The sequence below is a fragment of the Alosa sapidissima genome, chromosome 11, assembly GCF_018492685.1.
Source record: "Alosa sapidissima isolate fAloSap1 chromosome 11, fAloSap1.pri, whole genome shotgun sequence".
Lineage (NCBI taxonomy): Eukaryota > Metazoa > Chordata > Actinopteri > Clupeiformes > Clupeidae > Alosa > Alosa sapidissima.
The window spans coordinates 12,825,198-12,846,208 of NC_055967.1; the positions used below are offsets into that span (position 1 = coordinate 12,825,198).

At 41.6% G+C, this 21,011-nt stretch overlaps 2 protein-coding genes across 7 annotated transcripts in view; both read left to right on the plus strand.

Annotated features, from left to right (window-relative positions):
• The first annotated feature begins 1,284 nt into the window (after positions 1-1,284).
• On the plus strand, positions 1,285-14,371 carry amfra (autocrine motility factor receptor a). 6 transcript variants are annotated; one of them, XR_006035094.1, is made up of 15 exons: positions 1,285-1,775; positions 1,883-2,193; positions 2,291-2,383; positions 2,494-2,658; positions 4,137-4,289; positions 4,429-4,469; positions 4,765-4,897; positions 5,404-5,537; positions 5,626-5,736; positions 6,414-6,604; positions 6,666-6,796; positions 6,941-7,075; positions 11,723-11,898; positions 12,038-13,032; positions 13,079-14,371. XR_006035094.1 is itself a non-coding variant. In XM_042110182.1 (14 exons), exons 2-14 carry the CDS (start codon positions 1,942-1,944, stop codon positions 12,228-12,230), a joined length of 1,908 nt encoding a protein of 635 aa, XP_041966116.1. In that variant the 5' UTR covers positions 1,285-1,775; positions 1,883-1,941; the 3' UTR covers positions 12,231-14,371. The 6 variants fall into 6 exon arrangements, 4 of the variants coding, with proteins under 4 accessions (XP_041966116.1, XP_041966118.1, XP_041966117.1 ...); XR_006035095.1 differs by having other exon boundaries at positions 12,038-12,986; XM_042110182.1 differs by having other exon boundaries at positions 12,038-14,371.
• Positions 14,372-14,468: 97 nt separating this feature from the next.
• Positions 14,469-21,011, plus strand: part of LOC121723943 — a 56,228-nt gene continuing 49,685 nt past the window's right edge. The window contains exons 1-3 of the mRNA XM_042110186.1: positions 14,469-14,999; positions 17,942-18,022; positions 20,457-20,511. The gene's annotated coding sequence lies outside the window, so the exon portion shown is untranslated. The remainder of the gene's footprint in view (positions 15,000-17,941; positions 18,023-20,456; positions 20,512-21,011) is intronic.

Here is a 21,011-nt window from a genome sequence, read left to right on the forward strand (position 1 = left end):
TGCACTCTTTTACACTTTATCACTATTTTTATTTGTTTCCCTATAAAATGACAACATTGCTCCAGCCCATTGAAGTTCCACATCCACAACTCCCAACGATAGCTTTAAAATGGTCATATTATAGCCAAGCATTATTTTAAGGGCAAATGCCTTCTCAATAGCGGCATCATTCCCATAGGTTTGACTAATGACCTCCACTTGCTACCTGCTTGCAGAATTCAAATAATGCTTGCCTGTCAGAGGGACTACTGGGTCTACAACCATGAACCTAAACTTAGTAGATAGGCTTACACTGCTTGCCCACTGCATTCCTCATAATAACGGTGTCTAATAAACTGCCGTTTTTGCAATGTTGCCAATGATATTTGTAAATAGAAGCTAGTGTTTATGTCATAAACGGACCCAGGTCCGCAAAAAAATAAATATACTTTGAACAGAGACCAGCTGGGTCAGGGCTAGGGGGGAGTAATCACACTCAGGTACGGTCCAGCTAAATGGACCCAGTGTGAATGCAACCTAACTTTCTCATCCACCTATGCAAATGTGTCTACGTTCTTGTTCAAAAATCTTGTGAAGACTCCTCTCTGCCGAGAGCCACTTCCTTCCTTGCACTTCTAACACCCTCACCACTCACCACTGAGCACTTCTTGCCTTATCTCTTTGCAGTTTATCAGATTGAGTAGACAGACAATCTAGAGTGATTAGGCTACAGGTCATTAACATTTCTCAGTTGACTGAAGTAGAAGAACTTTTTTGTGTAAAATCCATTTCTGATTGGAGCATTTTTGTATCGTGCAATGAGATAACTTGCATATTTGAAGAAATTAGTGGATATCAATAGCCTAAACATGCATTTATAATTTGGCTGTATGGACATAATGTCTTTGATCCAACTAAATACAAATAAATTACAAATAAAGTTTTTTCCATGTGATATTGCAGCCATAGGCTACAAATCAATACAGATGACTTTTTCTATATAAGAACACCATAAAGCAAAGAAAATAGATCGTCTTTCTTTTTTTCAAAATTAATCTAGCCTATACTGTGCATTATTGTGATAGTCAATATGCATACAGTATGTTATTTTATCAACTAATCTGCATACAATGATGTATTTGTTAATTGTGAATTTCCGAGAATTCCACCGCTCTCTCTCTCTCTCTCTCTCTCTCTCTCTCTATGTTTAATAAATCCCATAATAAACGGTAGTCAGAAGTCAATTTTCTTACCTTTTCTTACACGCCCACAGCCCCGAGTTGTCTGGAACGTAGCGCGCAACAGAGAACCCGGAAGTAGTGACAAGAGAAACTCCTAGAAAAAGCCAGACGGCGTAGCTCTGAAGAACCCATCACCATACATAATAATGTTAGGTGTTGTAACGCTTTTGAGTTTACACGGTAAAAGCAGCGAGCCACAAGACGCTAGTTTTGTCGTGTAGATAAGTTGTATTTTCCACGATAAGTGCTTTTGCTTCAACCACTGTGAGGCTAACGTTGTAACGTTAACTTAGCAAGTTTACCTAGGCATGCCATAGCCGTTAGCTGATAGCCTTGGGAAACAACAGCAACAACTGTGTTGTTAAATGGTCATCGTGTAAAATTAAATGAAATAGCCGTCATTTGCAGCACTTGTCAATATATTCTATCTACGACAGACAGGCTCTCGTGGAGGTTGTGTAAGGTTAAATTGCTAGCTAACGTTGGTGACAATAATAATCTAGCTAACATTAGGTACAAGATAACTTTGGATCAGTGTTTTGGACAGAGAGAACGGTAAGGTGGTGTCTTATAGGGCAATTCAGTTAATGTTGTCATTGTTGATGGATTAATTATTAATATCCCAAATATTGTCTTGCTTCTAATTTGCACCTTTTTGACAGTGACAGAGACGGAGAGCGGATCATAAACATTATTGCTTCGTCTCACGAGATCTGCTGCAATGCCCTTGTTCTTTTTGGAAAGATTTCCCTGGCCTAGTTTGCAGTCCTATACTGCACTGAGTGCCCTTCTGCTTGCGGGTTCTGTCCTAAGTGCCTACACTATTGTGACTGAACCTGGGTTCGTCACATCGGTCTCGGAAGAAGCCCAAACAGATCTTAAAGACCAGAATGGGGAAGAGCAAAAAGATGATTTCTGGAATGTTGCCTTCAATGTCCTGTTGTACCTGGTGTCTGACACCCTTTTTGTCTGGGTAATTGTACCATGATGCCATTTTTGTTTTCTTAACAAACATATGTTGTCACTGTTTAGATGTCAATTAGATACTAGTAGGGATTTGTGTTTTACAGGTGATGGTGAATACAGCCTGCTGTATGCTGATGCTTATAGCAAAAGCCATTCAGTATGTGGTATTTGGACCATTGCGAGCTGGTGAGAAACAGGTAATGTTTCTCATTTTGTTACTATTCTTCACTTATATTCAGTTAAGAAAAAATTGTAGTCAATCAATTTTCACTATTTGCATATAACAAAACATGCTTTCTTGTTGCAGCATTTGAAGGATAAGTTTTGGAACTTCATCTTTTACAAGTTCATCTTTATCTTCGGTGTGTTGAACGTGCAGTCTGTGGAGGAGGTTGTGTTGTGGTGTCTCTGGTTTGCGGTGCTCATCTTCCTCCATCTGATGGTCCAGCTCTGCAAAGACCGCTTTGAATATGTGAGTTCAAGGGCATAATTGAAACCCATGAATTTCAATCTTTTAAGGGTGATAGGCCCACAGGTGGAACCTTCTCAGAATCAGGCCATATGAGTATTGGCCAAGTATGAATATTCATCACTTTGTTCAGATCAACCCTTCACCCTTTCAACCCTACCGAGCAGACTGCACCTAAGGTTTTAGTCCCAGTGGCAGCATGCCGTTTCAAGCCCTTTACTTCCAATCTGCAGCCATGCTCCATGTTTCTGTGTGTGCCATGTGATGCCATGTGCCACAATTTGGCCATATTACTCTTGTAAAGGTAAATGTACAGTAAAGCAACACAGACCCACAACAAAGGCCAGGTATCTAACCTGGGCTGACTTGATTGTCAGACAGTGATGCTACTACTGCTCTAACTTTTTGCTATTTCTGGGCCTTTTTTTGAAAGTCACTCTTAAAGAAGAATTCCGGTGATCTTTCATGTAGATCTCTGTTTCTCCAGGGTACAGAGAAAGCAATCGGTTCTACCTTGCTCGAGTTGCTGCAGCCAACAGCCAGCCAACTACAGTGCTACACTGGGGGCATGAACATGGGGGCTTATGAACCAGAATTCCCCTTTAATCAGGCTCAATCAAAATCATGCAATAGTGTATTTAAACACATGTAAAAGTGTTAATTATATCTCTATGTATATAGAGAATTCCGTCTTAATTATTCGGTCTGTTCTGTGACCATGCCATGACGGAAACACTTCTGGTTAATTGACTAATTGTTGCATTGGATGAGATATGCCCACCTATGTCATTTCAAGTTCACATTCATTTGGAGGTAAAATAAATAGAAATAGTATTAATGTATACATATATGTATTACATATATTTGTCATAACATAAAGAAAGGTCCTCTGTATAACTTAAAGAAAGGTCCTCTGTATTACATCGTCAAAGCGATATTGTTTAAAATTCAGCTAAAACTACACCAAGTTGGTAGCCTGGGTGTTCCCATGCTGCCTTGCGCGCGATTTGATTCACGCTGCTAAGGCAGCCTGGAGACCATGGAGCAAATTTTCGCCTGAGATAGGGGACCAATCACAGAACAAGGGGGAAAGCAAGACGATGATGAGCATTTGATAGACATTCGTGGCACCCAATAAACGGATCTGGGCATTTGTTTCAAATACGAGAAAATTAACGTTTGGTTCCCAGACCACGTCTCATTGAGAAGTGGTGGCGCTAGCCAGGCTACCAAGTTGGAGCTGTAAGTTGAGGTTGAGCCACCAAAATAGAAAATAACATATTTACAAACATCACTGTGGCCTTGTATAGGACATTGTTTGCATGATTAATGTGTCATTGTGGATTCCTTTTTTGAAATGCAGGGAATCGTGATATTGTTATTGTATTGTTGTGTACAGCAGTTTGCAGTTCAATGTCTCTGTTAAAACACAACGGTGTCCTATGTGAGCTCTTGTCTGACCGGTGCAGTCTTCTCCTTAGCTGTCCTTCTCCCCCACCACCCCCTTGAGTAGCCACGTGCGTGTGCTGGCCCTGCTGACCGCCCTGCTGCTGTGCTGCTGCGTGCTGGCTGTGCCCTGTGGCCTCATGGGACACATGCAGGACGTACACACCGCTGCCTTCATGGCTGCTGAGGTAACTACTCCCATGGCATAGGAGTGTTTGACTTAAATGTACATTATGGTCACTTGGGTTGTGTCATCCACAGTGGCAGACACTAGGTTGACTGAAATGTTGGATTTATAGCTCTTTCTTTTTTTTTTCTTTTTTGCAGTGTTTGCTAGTTACGGTACGCACAGGACATGTTATTATGAGGTAACTTCATTCAATATGTCTTTGGGTGTAGCTCACAAACTTTAAAAAATAAACCCCCATGACATTATGCATAAGCTTTGGACAAAAAAGTCTGCTAAATACCATCACCATAACCATAACAAGCTAGGTAGTTAACATTTTAATTCAGTTCAAAGAAATAACACAAAATGTTGATTTGTGTTGTGATGTTTAGGTCTCGCTCATACTAGTAGCAGCTCCAAATTAACGCATGCCCTAACTGTAGAGTATGATGTACTGTAGCTGAGGCCTGCTTGTGTTTGTTGGTCATTCTCAGGTACTCCATCCACCTGTGGGACCTTAACCGTCAGGGCACCTGGGAGAGTAAGAGCACGTATGTGTACTACACAGACTTCCTCATGGAGCTGGGCCTGCTCTGCCTCGACCTGATGCACCACATCCACATGCTGGTGAGCTTCCGTTTCAGACCGCTGATTTTGAGCAGATCGGGAGAACACGTTTTTCAGATTTTTTCAGTTTCTCCAATGTATGTCTTTGTGATTGTTATTGCCGCTTTCTGCTTTTGTTGTTTATAGCATGATGGCCATCTGTAAGTAGAGGCATTCATAGTATAATGTGCCATCAAGTTTAATCACTGCCAAATTCCTCACATCTGGTGATGCTCAGTAGCTTCTGGTTATGGACACCATGCCTTTTTGTGGCAGATATAAATGCAGGTGATGGTGTATTTGCATGAAATCTTTCTTGCACACTGTGTGCACTGCGTATACTTTGTAGTTTCAGACACACATCTGAAATGTTGTGCCTTCAATGTGTGTTCAGTTAATGCTTGCAATACTTCCGAAAAGACATGTGAGGAGTTGACTGTGTGAAAAGTAGTTTAGGAGGCAGGCAGGAAGTCTGTAGGCAGGAAGTCACTGTTTGAATTTGTCGCTTTTATATTTTCTTGCCTCAGCTGTTTGGCAACATCTGGCTGTCGATGGCCAGCCTGGTGATTTTCATGCAGCTGCGCTACCTCTTCCATGAGATCCAGAGGAGGATTCGTCGCCACAAGAACTACCTGCGGGTCATTGATAACATGGAGACCAGGTTAAGAGCTTGATGTTAGAAGAGACTGACATTTTGTACTGTATTGTATCAAAGGTTGGCATATTTACATGTTCATTTTTAACCTCAGGTTTGCTGTGGCCACCCTAGAAGAGTTAGTGGCTAATAATGATGACTGTGCCATCTGCTGGGACTCCATGACCTCAGCACGCAAGCTTCCCTGTGGCCATCTCTTCCATAAGTAAGCAATACTAATAGGAATATGTTCAGGGTCATTACAGCTATATCAGGGTCATTCTTAGCAAATGGTGCCATTTGTGGCCCCATGATATAATCAAATATAAGTTGTATAAAAATGGGTTGATACTTAGTTTTTCAAGCTTATGCCCTCAGGGTTTATTAACTTTAAAATAATTACTCTGACTGTGGTGCAAGCACTCTAGAATGCCGTGTCCCCAGTCAGTTTTTTACTTCAGTTGCAAATATAAGTAATGCAAATCCAATATATTTTATGTTTTTAACTATAATTGCAAATAACTATTTCTAAAAACATCTCACCACATGTTATTTGTTAAATTACAAATATATTTTAATAATTAAAATCTTGCAATATGGTCTGTCCCTGAGTTCACTGTCCCCCTGCGTTACTGCGGTGAAAGTCCTTCTTGACACGCTCTCTGACTCTCAGGAAGTAGGATGCATAATCGGAGTGAAAGCACCTACAAGGAGCTGAGTTAATATCTCTCCTTAATCAACACTTTTTTTCAATGTTTTAGAGTGCCTTACTGATGTGGTAAAGCATATCATATTATATTTGTTTCATGATTGCTTTTTGTGTTTATTTGTGTGTGTTTCTGTGTGTGTGTGTGTGTGTGTGTGTGTGTGTGTGTGTTATTGTTGTTGATAATATGTGTGTAGTTCCTGTTTGCGCTCCTGGTTGGAGCAGGACACTTCCTGTCCGACGTGCCGCTTGCCTCTGAACATCAGTGAGGGCGGTGGTGCCAGTGAGGAGAGGGGCCGGGAGCGGCTGAACAATAACCTGCCCCCCAGACCAGGAGCTGAGGCCCGCCCACACATCAACCAGCACAACCACTTCTTCCACTTCGATGGTGAGTTCTCTTGGAGGGGTTGCAGGCAGGTGTTGGTCTAAAGCTTGTTTTCTTGTCACAGTGACCGCTCTCTTGGCCTCTCCCGCAGGCTCTCGCATTGCCAGCTGGTTGCCCAGCTTCTCGGTGGAGGTCATGCACACCACCAACGTCTTGGGCATTGTCCAGGCCAATAACTCCCAGCTCAACACCATGGTGAGGGTTACCTTTAAGTTGCTTATATGGCAAGTTGCCAGCTTTAATTAGATAGTTAGTTACACGACCCTCTATAATTTCAGCTCTCTCTCTCGGTCCCGACGTGTGTCCTGTCATTCATTTCCTGCTCCTGTGCATCCCCAGGCCCATCAGATCCAGGAGATGTTCCCTCAGGTGCCCTACCATCTGGTTCTGCAAGACCTGAATTTGACTCGCTCTGTGGAAGTCACCACTGACAACATCTTAGAGGGCCGTATCCAGGTGCCCTTCCCTGCCCAGGTACGTCCTCCTCAGCTCCGCATTTCCCCCAGAAACCCGTAGACCAGGGGTCTCAAACTCAAATGAGCTGAGGGCCACTTCTGCCAACGTCAACTGATTGGAGGGCCGGTCAGTGTTCAAGAATAATACAAAAAAAAAACGTCTATTTCTGAAAATGCAATACCCCCCCCCCAAAAAAAAAAAATACTGTATAACACAAAACAGAAAGTGCAAGTCTTTTATCTCTTTTTAGACACCTGTGCTAGCAACCTTAGCTTATAAATAAAATAATGATAAAATAAATATTAATAGGCTACAAATTATTATAAAAACAAAAAAGCATAAAAACAGGTATGTGTGTTTCACATAAAGTGGTCAGTGATAAAGTCCTGTAAATGTAAAAATCTTATATCTGTATAAACAAAAGTTTATGAAGGGGGTAAATTTACCAATCTAATTTGCCACTGGATGGCAAGCACCTCAAATTATGCATCTTTCAGAAAACACTGGATATTGAACATATTTGAGCAGGTTTACTTTGTTTTTTGTCATGTTACCCACATAACAAATGAACAGGAAAACAGTAGACCTAAGATGTAATCCAACAATAGTAAACTATTACTATAACCACAAACCGTTATTATAGGCACTCAATAAAGTAACCTGGTCAAATCAGTTCCTATCGCGGGTGACTTTGTAGTTCTTTAGAGCCCTATTTTTACTACCTCTGTTGTCTGTACCACGTCCATTACGGACACTATCATCACGATTAGCACTGCCACCTCCAGCTATGTTGGGCAGAGGGTCGAAATAAGCATGATATGTTAGTGGGCACCGTCGTACACGCAGAGACGCACCTCCATTCACAGACGCACCGTGACTATCACTGTCGAACTAGACGATCGATCATAATCTCCAAAAGGCAGATATTCTCCTACAGAATCTGAATAGGTGAATAACATAGCCTACCCAGGACTTCATCACACGTGAACTTTTTTTAACATTTGGTGTATATTTCTGCTTCAATTTGTGCAAAAATATAGCCTGCATCGCTTCCGCGTCACAAACAAATGCACGTCTTCGTGTTTCTCGCGTGTAATACAAGTATTTCCTGAAAACTTTGTGCAGCGAATTTGGGCTTGAATCGAAGCTCTAGGTGTCTAGCAACTAGTGGAGGAGAGTACAAATGAGATTTGTCTTGGGTCTATCGTCTGTTTTAATCAGTGTCGTTTGTCACAATCTAAAAATACCCTTAAGGGCCGAATTACATTATTATTGTGACATTAGGTCGCGGGCCGGAATTGGGGCGGACGCGGGCCGGGAGTTTGAGACCCCTGCCGTAGACTGTCTTCAGTGGAAATACTTTACTCTTCGTTGTCATGTCAGAGCAAAGTCTGTTTTTCCTGACCGACACTGTGAGATCAGGAAAATGTGTAGATTGAATCAAGATTGCAAACCAAAATGTTCATATATAAATGTTCATGATGCTCATGAACACTGGCTATAAGCTAAAAGTTTAACATGGGCTACACATGGCCTGTGTGGGATCATAAATACCGGTAGGCTATGGTGGTTAAGTATCAGCATTATTTTACTGAGTGACTTGTCATTAGGTCTTGTGCCCAGCAGTGATGTAGTACTCGAGTCCGGTCTTGGACTCGAGACCGGTCTCGAGACCGATTTCTGCTTTCTCGGACTCGACTCGGACTTGTTCCTTCAAAGACTCGGTCTTGACTCGGTCTCGGACCACAGTGGGAAGAGAAGGACTCGTAATTTCAGACCGAGTCCTCGAGACCAGCGCATTTTTTTATGTTCATATATAAAAAAAACTGAAAATGAAATTTCACGGCGGCCACGTCTTTGCCCCTTGCGTTGGCCTTGGTGCCCCCTTCTTTCAATATTCTGCTTTGCGTCCGTTTAATAGCGATTTTTATTTAGCCTATAGCCTGTCAAAATAATCTTAGCATCACAGCGCAAACTAATTCAGTCTTACACAGTGGTGAAAATGACAGCAGCATGGCAAGACAGAAAGTGCGTCCAAACTCACCCATTCTTCTCAGTTGAAATACTCGCAATCGTTAAGCATGTAACATGTATCACATCACATGAAAGAGCTTTTTCTCAGCTTTTAAACAATGTTAGCCGCTAATTGCTGTGGTGACCGGTTCGCGAGAAAAGTAAATAATATAATTACATTTAATCATAACGTCTACATAAGGTGCTATACCCATCTCCCCTACCCATTCATCTCGGTGGAATACTTCACGAACTCTTAGTTCAACACATGACAAACCATATATCAGAATAAACAGCAGACCTTACCAGAAATAAAGCAGTCCCCTGTACAGTAAGCTGTTCCAGCGTATTCCGGTTAAATTAAAAATGTAATCTGCAGCAAGGTCTACATTCATGTCTCCAACTTTGGTCTTTAGGTTTCAAAATCTGTTTAAATCGTTCTTCATGATTTCATAACAGGCCAAATACAAAATAAATGTTACAAATATTGCCTAGATATAGGTAAATATTAAAATCAGAGGATATACAGCTGAGTAAGAGTTTTTGAAAGGAGTCTTAATGATCAAAAAATGCTAAGCATGCATCTAGGCTATCTGAGTTTCTTAAAGCTGAGCTGTGCTTAAATTGTTCAATACATGATTCCATAACAGGCCAAATATAAAATAAATATTAAATATAGCCTTGATGATTTACAGTTCTATTTAATATGTCATGTTTCATGTTTTTGTAATGTTTCATACAGTGATGCAGGTCTACTGCTGTGAATAGGCTAAATAGAACTTTGATTATTTTTATAGCCTACTACTGTATAGTTAACTTTGGCCTTGGTGCCCTGACATGTGGCCTTTGTGCCCCCCACCAAATATGCCCAACTGAAGGCCAAGTGGCCTTGCCCCTAAAATGGTGAAATTCCAAGCCTGGGCCTAACTGTTGATTTATTAATTGGGGTGATATTAGATCATGAATATGAAAACTGACATGTTTTTATGGTCTTGGTCTCGACTCGGTCTCGACTCCTAAAGGACTAGGTCTCGACTCGGACTTGCTTCCTCAAAGACTCGGTCTTGACTCGGACTCGACTGTATTTGAAAACCAACGGACTCGGTCTCGACTCGTCTCGACCCTTCAAAGACTCGGTCTTGTCTCGGACTCGGCATAGGCGGTCTCGTCCCCATCACTAGTGCCCAGTCTAATAAAGTTGTTCCAGGTCAGTGTGCGTAATATAATGCAATCTATTGCTTGCCTGAGGTCTGGGAATTGCACTTGAAGTTACTCAGTTAGACTGGGAGGGCTTACCCGTGTGCCGCATTTGTAACAAGTCATGTTGGTCGTGCCGGTCATACTTTTAAATGGCTTTGTAAGAAGTGCATAGAACATAACCAGCATTAGGCTGCTGTCATCTTTAAAGGTAAACTAAGCAGTATTGGCAATTTCCTTACTGTTTTCTCGGTTTTTGCTTTTTTTCGCTGGCTTTGTCATGACGAATGTCTGAGAAACTCCATCGCTACCTTTTTCTAGCCGGTGCCTGGCATGTATGTATTTGAATGCAGTATAGCAATTCGTTACACTCGTTATACTTCCTGACAGTGAGGCCGTCGGCCCGCTGGCCCACAGTTGCAAGGGTGGTTTTTCCGCTCACAGGCGCTAGGGGGAAGCGAGACGGCCACCATTTAACCCGAAAAAAGTCATATAACCATTCCAATGACTCTGAAGCTGTTAAATGAAGGTAAATTAAGCGAAAAAACTTGCATATTAAGCTAAAAAACCTGCATAGTGTGCCTTTTAAGAACCTCTCCAAATACTTCCCATACTCACTTTTCCCAGAGGAGTGTCTTTATGATTTTGAATTCTCGTCTCCGCTTCTCTGCTGTCCATCTTCATCCTACAGGTATGGTAGGAAGCCTATGTGGCAAGTTCATGCTGTATGGATTGAAGTCTTTTAGCCAATGATGTCTTTGAAAAGCAATTATGAGTTACATGTTGATGTTAGCATTCTCGTGATATTTTAATTATTTTTATTTTAGTGTTTATAATTATTCACTTGTCCCATGCCCTTCTCCAACTGCCGGATTTGGCAGTTGCACTCTAGTTATCAGTGGCACCTTGCAAGACCTTTGTTACCACAAGAGGGAGTCCAAAGCATGGATTACTGACAGTCAGTGCAATCCACAAACATTCAGTAGCAGACATTGCAACAGAAGATGGTTTCACCAGTGTCTTAGCATAAGTTTGTTTTGTTCCATTTTTATTCTTTTAAGATTATGAACTGTGACGGGTGAATTGAATAGTTACCAAAACCATTATCCCCTGACTAGAGAGGAAAAAAGCTTCTACATGTACAAAATGAGTGTATTGCAAAAGATAACCCTATTAGTCAGGTTCTGTGATGTAAACATATGTCTAGCTCTGGGTACTTCCTAGTGCCACTCCAGGCCTAGATGTTGGTGAAATGATAATGACATGAGCTCCCCCTGCTGATAATAGCAAGTGGTGTTACACTTTAGCTGGTCACTATACAAAAGTCAAGGAGATGATTGTTGTCATGAGACTTATTGTGGTTACTAACTTGCCATCAATGAGGCACATACACTTCAGGTTTAAAAATGAGAATAGGACTTAGGTGAATTAATAATGCTGTTTTGGCTTTCTCAGGCAGCTGAGCGGGCCCCCCCACCAGTGAACCCAGCAGGAGCCTCGGAGGTGACGCACTCGGCGGCTGTGGAGACGGAGGACTTTGAGGTGAGGGGGAGCCGCTTCTCCAAGTCTGCAGCAGAGAGACAGAAGATGCTCCTGCAGAGGAAAGAGGAGCTGCTCCAGCGAGCTCGCAGGTCAGACACGCCTCCCTACTCCACTGTCAGCAACACACAGGAATACAGGGCTTTTATTGCCCATATGAGTTTGGTTTATCAAATGCTGCCTTGTGCATGTGAAAGAGCTATGAGTTAAATCAGTTGTGTGTTCTCTCAGGAGTTTTCTGAGTAAAAGCCCTGAGGAGGGCCTCTCCAGCTCGCTCTACGTGGCCACTGCTGATGACGATGACGAGGGACTGGCCGCAGGGGACGAACGCGCTCTGGCCTCAGACTCCATGAGCGTGCGGCGCAGGATGCTGGCGGCCGCCGCGGAACGCCGCATGCAGAGGCAGCCAGAGGCTCCCCAGTGAGGCTCCGCCTCTCCCGTGCAGCGCAGCCTCCACCCGACACACACTGCCCAGGAGGTGCCCACGGACACCTCCATCACATCCGTCACCAGCACAGGATGCCACGCACGTCTCTCCCCCTCCACTGACCCATCACTGGATCCATTGGTAGAGAGGGGGAGGGAGAGAGAAGGAAGGAGGGAGGGAGGGAGAGAGAGAGAGAGAGAGAGAGAGGGCGGTCTGTGGAGGCCTGGGACAAATGCATTTGGGACAGTAAAGCTTTTGTAATGGCTCTGTACAGCATTGGCCTGTGACTCTCAGGCCTGGGATCAGCTAGAGCTTTTAGGCCCCAATGGCCCAGCTAACAGAATCTATGCATGTGTCACTTTATTCACAAATTCACAGGTAGATCTCAGAGTGAAGTCATAGAACTGGGCCCTGCAGACGACGTGAAATTCTTTCTGCTTGAGAGCTGTGTGTTAATAACTTCTGTAGAGCGTGTGCCAATTTGCACTTTGTTGGCCAAATCATCTGTGGATTAAAGTATTGAACATTTCATACCAAGGTCAGGAGTTCTCAGCTGACCGTTAACATGTTACATTTAAGTTTAGTGTCTCTAATGTGTTTAATTGGGAATCAGAATTTTTCCCAATTTGAAAACGGTTGTTTTATAATACCCCATGTGGTCTATTAGGGTGTCCCAACATGGTGACTGTTAGTTTGTTAGTGTGAAGGTGTAGGGTGTCCCAACATGGTGACTGATAGTTTGTTAGTGTGAAGGTGTAGGGTGTCCCAACATGGTGACTGATAGTTTGTTAGTGTGAAGGTGTAGGGTATCCCAACATGGTGACTGATAGTTTGTTAGTGTGAAGGTGGAAAACCAAGTGCTTGTTCTCTCCTCCAGCACAGCGGCAGCAGCAGTGAAGAGAGTTCAGTGTGTGTAGAGATCAGGAGTAGCGCTCAGTGTGTGTAGAGATGAGGAGGAGCGCTCAGTGTGTGTAGAGATCAGGAGGAGCGCTCGGTGTGTGTAGAGATGAGGAGGAGCGCTCGGTGTGTGTAGAGGAGAGGGGGTTGCCATGGAGGGGGTTGACATGTGCAGTGCATCTGGAGTGTTGAGTGCCAAAGCATTAGTCAGGTATGCATTGTGCAGGTTGAAGCGCAGCTTCACGATATAAGGCAGCTGAGTTAGTGAAGCAGTGATGGGAGCATTAGCAGTTTTGCCACTTGACCTCAACCTGAGGCAATGAGACTCTTTCTTTTAATCCGTTCCTTTCTTTGATTCATTCTTTATTTGCCTTTGCTCTTTGTCTTGTGAGCAGTCTTTCAGCGCTGAACTGGTTAATCTATTCAAACATACATTATGGTGAACCATATAGTCATTACTGAACAGTTTGAGAGAGTGTTACAAGAGTATTAAGTTACTGATATGTGTAAGTAAGTGGTCTAGAAGAACCGCATAGCATGTGAATTGTCTTCAGACAGTTGAAGCAATAAACTGGATCTCCCATTTCAGTCTCAAACTGGCGTAATGCCACAATATTGCCCTTTAAATTGTCATGCCACTCTAAAGTCACTATTTGATGTATTTGTTCAAGTATACAACATACGGTAGACTAAACCACATATATTTGACTTAACACTCATGAATATGGTATCTAGTCAAACAATTTATTTACAAAATGACATTGGTGATTTGAATTCTTTGTGTCATCACACTTTCGTACGGTAGCTCTCATTCTGTTTCACATTGGTATGGAGTTTTAAGTTTTGTCTATGCATGTTCAAAACGACTGAGCGCTGAGCGTTTTCTTATTGTATCCTCCTCCTCCTGTATTCAGTGCTGTTTCCTACATGTACTGCCCAAGGTGTCTGTATGGAATGCAGATGTTGCGGTTGTTGCTACAGGTCTTTTGTATTTCTGCCTGCATCGCTGCACCTTTGAAACGCAGTGTTTCAGGCTCAGAAGATGACAGCTTCCCTGTCTGACTTGGCCCTTGGTTCACCTCATCACTGTTTATAGACCGGATATATTTGAAGCTATTTCCTTGAAGATGGTATGGAAGAAGTCAGAATGCTTTTGTATAAGTCCTTTATTTGTGCCTAACAAATTTGTAATGAAGACTGTATGAATAATAGTAATTGCTACAACAGAAGCTTTGAATGCACTTCCAGTTGTCGTGTGGTTCTTGTCAGACGTATACACTGCCACAAAAATACGGTATGAGAACTCACTTCTGTGTTCCTGTGAAGGGATGTTCACCTTACATTTGCAGACTAAAACTGCATTTAAAATTCACAGTAAAGACTTGGCTCACAAGTGGCACAGATTGGATCACTGTCAGCCAGGAAAAGACCCCTTAGTGTTCAGAACACAATCCATAGTAAACCCACTGTCTTTATGACTGCTTTAGGAGCAGTTTGTTCTCTGACTGGACTTGACTGCATTTAATTGACTGAATGACTGCATCAGACATGGTATGCACATAGAATTGGATATGATTTCTGTTCGACCTGCTTCCCTAGAGTGAGTAAGGTCTAACTGCACAGTCTATGAATTGAACTCATTTCCTGAATTCAGTTCCAAATGCTCAGCCACTCCTCAGCCATTTCTGCACAGGGCTTGTAGTAATCCATAACATTCATCTTTCTGAACATATTTCCTTTTCAACTTCACTCAGATATAGCCGTCATAGCTTTTGCTAGTGGAGCTGCGGTTGAATTCTTTGAAATTCTTTTTAGAGGAATTACAGTTTTTCTGAGGAATGAAAGACCTTCCCCTTGGACTACAGAGAGGTATATTTCCCACTGTATCATATATTTTCAATATTCCTTCATGTCTTTTTCATATTTGCCTCTAAATGGAATGTTGTAATTTATTCATTTATTGTGTTGTCATTTCTTCAAGGGCATTTAGCAATGTCAGTTCAAAACACATCAGTCATACCCTCCAAACAAACAAAAAAACATATTTACATTAACTCTATTATTATAGACTTCTATCATACAGATTTAAATCAGTAAAACCCATTGAAATATTTAGCTTTGTGGGGCATGCTTGCCTGTCTTAAATGCATATCTATGGCTCTGCATGTTTAAGAAGGGCTTTAGAAAATGTGCTCTCTTGGTGATAACCTTTCATGCATCAGGACTGACTTCATTCAAATTCAGGAAGATAGGAAAAATGGCACATTCACAGTCAGATGAGCTACTCCTGACAGCTTGATTATTCAAATGGTAATTGCCATCCACCTGCAGCCATCTTGGATTTGGACATTCAGTATATTCATGCATGAAAGGGATATGTCATTCTCAACACAAAGCATTGTCCACATGCTATGCCTCAGGAGAGATGAGATGATTTCTTCTCCGCATAGTTTATTTCTTTTGAGTTTGTGCCTAAATTACTTTATATTATATCAGGTGTAGTTGTTTCTTTCAAATATGCTGCCCTGGCCTCAAAAATAGGGAAAAATATGTGGCAATGTGTGCTACATTTGAGCATGTGTAATCAGCTTTAATTTATTTTATATTACACTGAAAACCATACTTTACATTTGTATTATACAAAAAGATTTTTTTTTATTATTCATAGCAATATATATATATATATATATATATATATATTATATATAGGGGTTGGGTTTACCATATAACTAATGTTTTTCTTATGCTTATCAGAGAGACTGATAATATATAGTCTTCAACCTACAATAAGGTTCTTTGTGTCTACCCTGCTGCAACTTGTTATCATGACCTCTAGAGAGTGCCATACTGCCATACAACTGACATGTACACCTGAAATATGGATTAACCGTCATGTACACCTAAAATATGGATTAACTGATATGTGGACCAACATTGGGCTAACTGGCTTGTAGACCTTAAATATGGACTACTAGAGAACCAGTCTCATGATTATTATGAATGTCTTATTTGGTGGTCAAAAATATATTAATCTATGTGCTTTACATTGACACTTAAGTTTATTCATTTATGCAATCACTTTTATCAAAGGCTACTTATAAAATGAAAATGAACATTCAAGCTTTGTTTCAAAGGCAGCATTCTAAAATGGATAGTTCCGGTTCTTGATTATGATTGGCTGAATCGCATTTGATGCCGTTGTAAAATCCAGCACAAATATACACCGTTCTATATTACTGCGCTACCACAACTCGATACAAAAGTTAGAGTAGCTGCGTCTCGAAGTTGATTCTGTTAGAGGAAATATATTTCTTGGCGGAATAATGATTATCTATGAATAAATTGTTACATTCCTCAATGCTATGCCTTTATTTTATGAAATCTTGCCAGATATGTAGTAATATGTAGTGTTCAATAAGCCATAGGTTACACCTGGGACCAGGTTGCACATTGTGCCTAACAACGCCCCTTAGCTGTTCTAAAATCAGTGTAACCTATGGCCTCTCGGGGCTTATTGCTTAAATAAATAGACTACTACTTTAAAAGCACTATAAGACTACCAGAGGATGAGAGTGCAGAGGTTAAAGTACTTGTCAAAGTGTCCTCTAAAAGGGTAGTGGTAGAAGAGAAGAGAATGAAAAGTGTGTATAAGGTGTGTTGGGTTGTTAGATGTGTAGTATGTATTAGGACCGGACGCACTCTTGGAAGCGTTGGGTCTTCAAGAGCGGATACCCCTCCTTTGGCAGCACTTGGTAGCTCGCTCCACCATCGAGGAACACTGTGGCTGAGGGGTAACAAGTCTTTATGAGAGCATTTAAGTCAATGGAAGCAGACCCAGCAACCACCTTGTAGGCAAACATTAGTGACTTGAATTTGATATGGGTGGCGATGGGTAGCCAATGAACAGGGTGGATCTGAATGAACAGCGTGTCCTTTTGGACTGAAGACCAGACACGCTGCCGCGCTCTGGACCATCTGTAGCATCCTCACCGCATTGGCTTAGAAGGGTGTTACAGTAGTCAAGGCGAGAGATGACCATGGTCTGTACCAAGACCTGGTGTTTGGATTAGGTACAGCCTGATTTTTTTCATATTGAATAGTGCAGAGTGGCACGACCAGACAACATGGTCATACAAGGTCAGTCGGTCATCAATCATGATGACACCAAAGTTTCTTGCAGCCTTGGTAGGAGCACAAGATAAGGAGTTCATTTTGATGTTGATGTGATGTATAGTTTGGATGGCAAGACTATCAGTTTAGTCTTAGAGAGGTTCAGTTGGTGGTGGTGTTCCTTCATCCATGCTTTACAACTGTGAATCCTTTTGCACAGACTCCCGGGTCTGCATGCATACCATGACAGTAAATGACAGATTTTTTTCCCATATATTGTATGCTGGGTGTAGCAGGAAGTGGTTGGTGTTCCTAATGTCTACTGTCAGTGGCCTCCCTCTCAGGAGAGCGGAGGGGAGCAGCTGGTGGCTGCTGAAGGTACTAAGGACGGCTATCTACATAAACACTTCTGAAAGGCTTCAGGGTTATTTTTACCCTGAGACAGTCATTCTCCATGTTAGAACTTAGTTAAACCTTATAAATACTGTTAATCATAGATCCCTGTGGAAAACAGATTGGGCCACAAAGAAATCCAGTTGGCTGAGACAAAATTGCTGTTAAAATAAAACCACTGTCATTGTACTAAGCTTCTACCTAAAATGTACAATTTGTCCATGTGTCCACATGTCCGGTAATGTAATTTTTATGTCAAACATGTATTTAAGGCTGTAAGCTTTTTGGTATTCTGTTTCTCACCATAGCATAACCAAGATCCACACAGCAGCGCGGCAAGCTCACGGACTCCTGACTGAGATGAAACATACTGTACAAAGAGATGACGGGTAAGAATACATGCTGGCTACAGTGTGAGAGAAAATATCTTGAGAAGGAATTAAATTTAGTTACAATCCTTATTCCAACATTTATTTGACTTCTTGTGTCTGTGAGAAACTGTCTGTGCTGATTAATGCATATAATGTTAATTAAAAGAAACGAGAGATGAGAGTTTGGTTTAACCAATGAGCTTTCAGAAGCCTGCATCCTCTCATGTTCCTCGAAGCTTTGGAACATTTGCTCTCCTCTAGCGATCAAATATGTGGCACCACTGAATTTCCAGCGTTATCTGGTAGATGTATGCATTTATTATTCCTTATGTGTCCAAGTTTGATTGTCTGGAGTTTGATTTACAGAGGTGGTAATATCAACATTTCATTCCATCAAGATTTTCATTGGGGAATGTGTGATCCTCTCTGTTATTTTCAATTACTCTGTGCTCTTTTACCTGTCTGCTTATGAGACAGCTCAGCAAAACTCCCCTTTATGTGCCGTGATAAGCACCTGTCATAGCAGTTAAAGGTGTTTCAACTGCGCTGGTACGCCCAAATGGCTCCCTCGAGTGCTCTCACACTGATAGATATCAGTAGCGCTTTAAACTGTCACCCTGGAATCTCTGTGACGGGTATAACTGTTCTTGGGAGGCTCCAGAGGATTTGATCTCTCGTTTCAACTTTTGTATGATGTGCATGGAAGATTCATCACCAAGTCAAGTAGTTTGTGATTTGAGAAGCTTTTATTTGCTGTAGGGATTTCAGTTGACATAACTTTGATTCTTTTGCATTCATTGTGGAAACTGAGACCTTTCTGCCACCACTGTATTTTTATGGCTGAATAGTAAGCTCTATTACAGATGAAGGTCTGTGTAAAAAACGCCTGATGAATTAATCGAAATCATGAATGCCCAGGTGACACAAGTATGTCATTGTCATTGAGAAAGTGATGGGTGATTGATTGGTGAATTGTCACAGTTTCCCTCACTACTCACAGGTGATGACAACCACATATCACAGTAGTGTGTAATAGTGTTTCTAATAGACACACAGCACGGCTGTAAAATGAGCACTATATGTTAGTACCTTCACACATCCATCAGGACATTAATCCAGGGTTTGGGAGATCATACATGTAGGCTTTTAACTGGGATAATTATGTTTGATGATTCCAAGGATAAGTTTGTGTTTACCACCAGTGGGTGCATGTCAACATGTTTACTCAATCCAATACTCGATTATCCAACCTCTAGAAGTGGTCATTTGTCAAAGTTCAGTAATTATATGCATGGTTTTTAACCTGAGAGATTTACCTGAATCAAACATAGTGAATAAAATGAAATAACTCCTCCTCTGAACTGTCCAATAAATATGACCAACAAAGCATGTCAACATACAGTGACATTAAATAAACAAATCTGTGCATTCTTAGTCATCCTTAGGCTACAACAAGCATGTTCAGAGATGCTCAGAATAACAGTTTCTGACAATGTGTCATCATGAAGTTGTCTGTATGTGTGGGTGCTTACTGTACTGTACGTAAAAAAGAGGGCTATGATGACTGATTGATTGCTGGCTTGGCTCAGGGATGAGGTAGTACCGCTGCTCAGTTGTCAGTCCAGCAGATTGTTCCTGCAGTGGGAGAACAGCTGTATATTTCCATACGCAGAGGTTGCTGCTCTCTGATGAGATTAGCTGGGTGTGCTTGAGAGGTGCATTCTTAATAACTGCCTAAAGCAGAGCCATGGGAGCTGGCTCCTCAGAGACAGGCAGCACAGACGCACAGGAGCCAAATGTCAAGCAGCTAGACAGAAACAAGACAACAAACAGACTGCAGGGCTTTGGAAACCTCAGCAATGAGACTTGTGTGGGCTAACAAATAAACATGATGTGATTGCTTGGATTCCATATGACTCCTGGAGAGAATGTATTTTCTCATTCACTCTAAACAATCTTTGTTTTGTCTGTTCTATTAGTCTATTTTGCTGCCACTGATACTGCTGGAATGATACATTAGTCATACAGTGAATGAATACAGTACTGATATTGGTGGATACATTCATACAGTGAATGAATACAGTATTGATATTGGTACATTCAGTCAATAAATACAGTACATCACTGGCAACAAAATGGTGTAGAATGTGTTCCTTGATGAATGACAAATGATGTATATCCTCATCTGTCCTTCTTTGCCATTCAAAATAATACATGTAGACTGCCTGGTGTCAAACTAACCCACAACTATATTATTTAAACCTCTGAACTATTAACCCAGAAAGTCAGCACTCAGAACAGCCCATATTCCCCAGACACTCTTTAGCTCCAACTTTCCCCAGTAATGATTTACCCATTAATCTTAGCTTTCCCCCTTGGATGTCCTTCTATCTTCATCTACTTTCCAGGAAAGAACTTAATTGTAACCTTAAATAAATCTCTCTCTACCCAGGCTGCTGTTCTTCCCTGAGTTGTGTCTGTCCATCAAGAGCAAAGCCTGCAATCTTGTGAGTAATTAAGTTAAGTGTTCATTTACATTTTCTAATCGTTCAGGTGATGCCCTGCTTAACCTGATATCTGTGGGTCAGGCTCCCATGGTCATAAAAGTCATAACTCAATTATATGCATGATTAGCTTCATTCGCTGCCATTCCCCATTGCTGCCATGCTGGATAAGCAGGCAGGCAGCACGGTGTGCTTTTTGATGAGACAACCTCCAAAGCAGAGTTTCCTCCTTACTGGGAGAGTTTATGTTTGTAGGCCACAAACAGGTACTTCCTAAATAATCATCATATGCAGTTGCATTCCCTATTTGGACACTGTGATGCCCTGGAAGTGTACCTTGTGGATAGAAGAAAAAAAAGATAAACAATTTCATTATCTAGATTTTAGTGTCAGGGTGTACATTTCGTCTCCCATACAGTACATTGTATTAATTTTCACTTTACCAAAAGGAATTCTCTCTCTTTTGTCTGTATAAGATGTCCTCCTTTTCTACACAGCAGAGA

What these genes read in the sequence shown, in the direction of transcription:
- amfra (XM_042110183.1), top strand. Translation starts at nt 1,942, where the DNA reads ATGCCCTTGTTCTTTTTGGAAAGATTTCCCTGGCCTAGTTTGCAGTCC. An exon ending in TGCACCACATCCACATGCTG is followed by an intron (nt 4,898 to 5,403) that starts GTGAGCTTCCGT and finishes TTCTTGCCTCAG; the next exon opens with CTGTTTGGCAACATCTGGCT. An exon ending in ACTCCCAGCTCAACACCATG is followed by an intron (nt 6,797 to 6,940) that starts GTGAGGGTTACC and finishes GTGCATCCCCAG; the next exon opens with GCCCATCAGATCCAGGAGAT.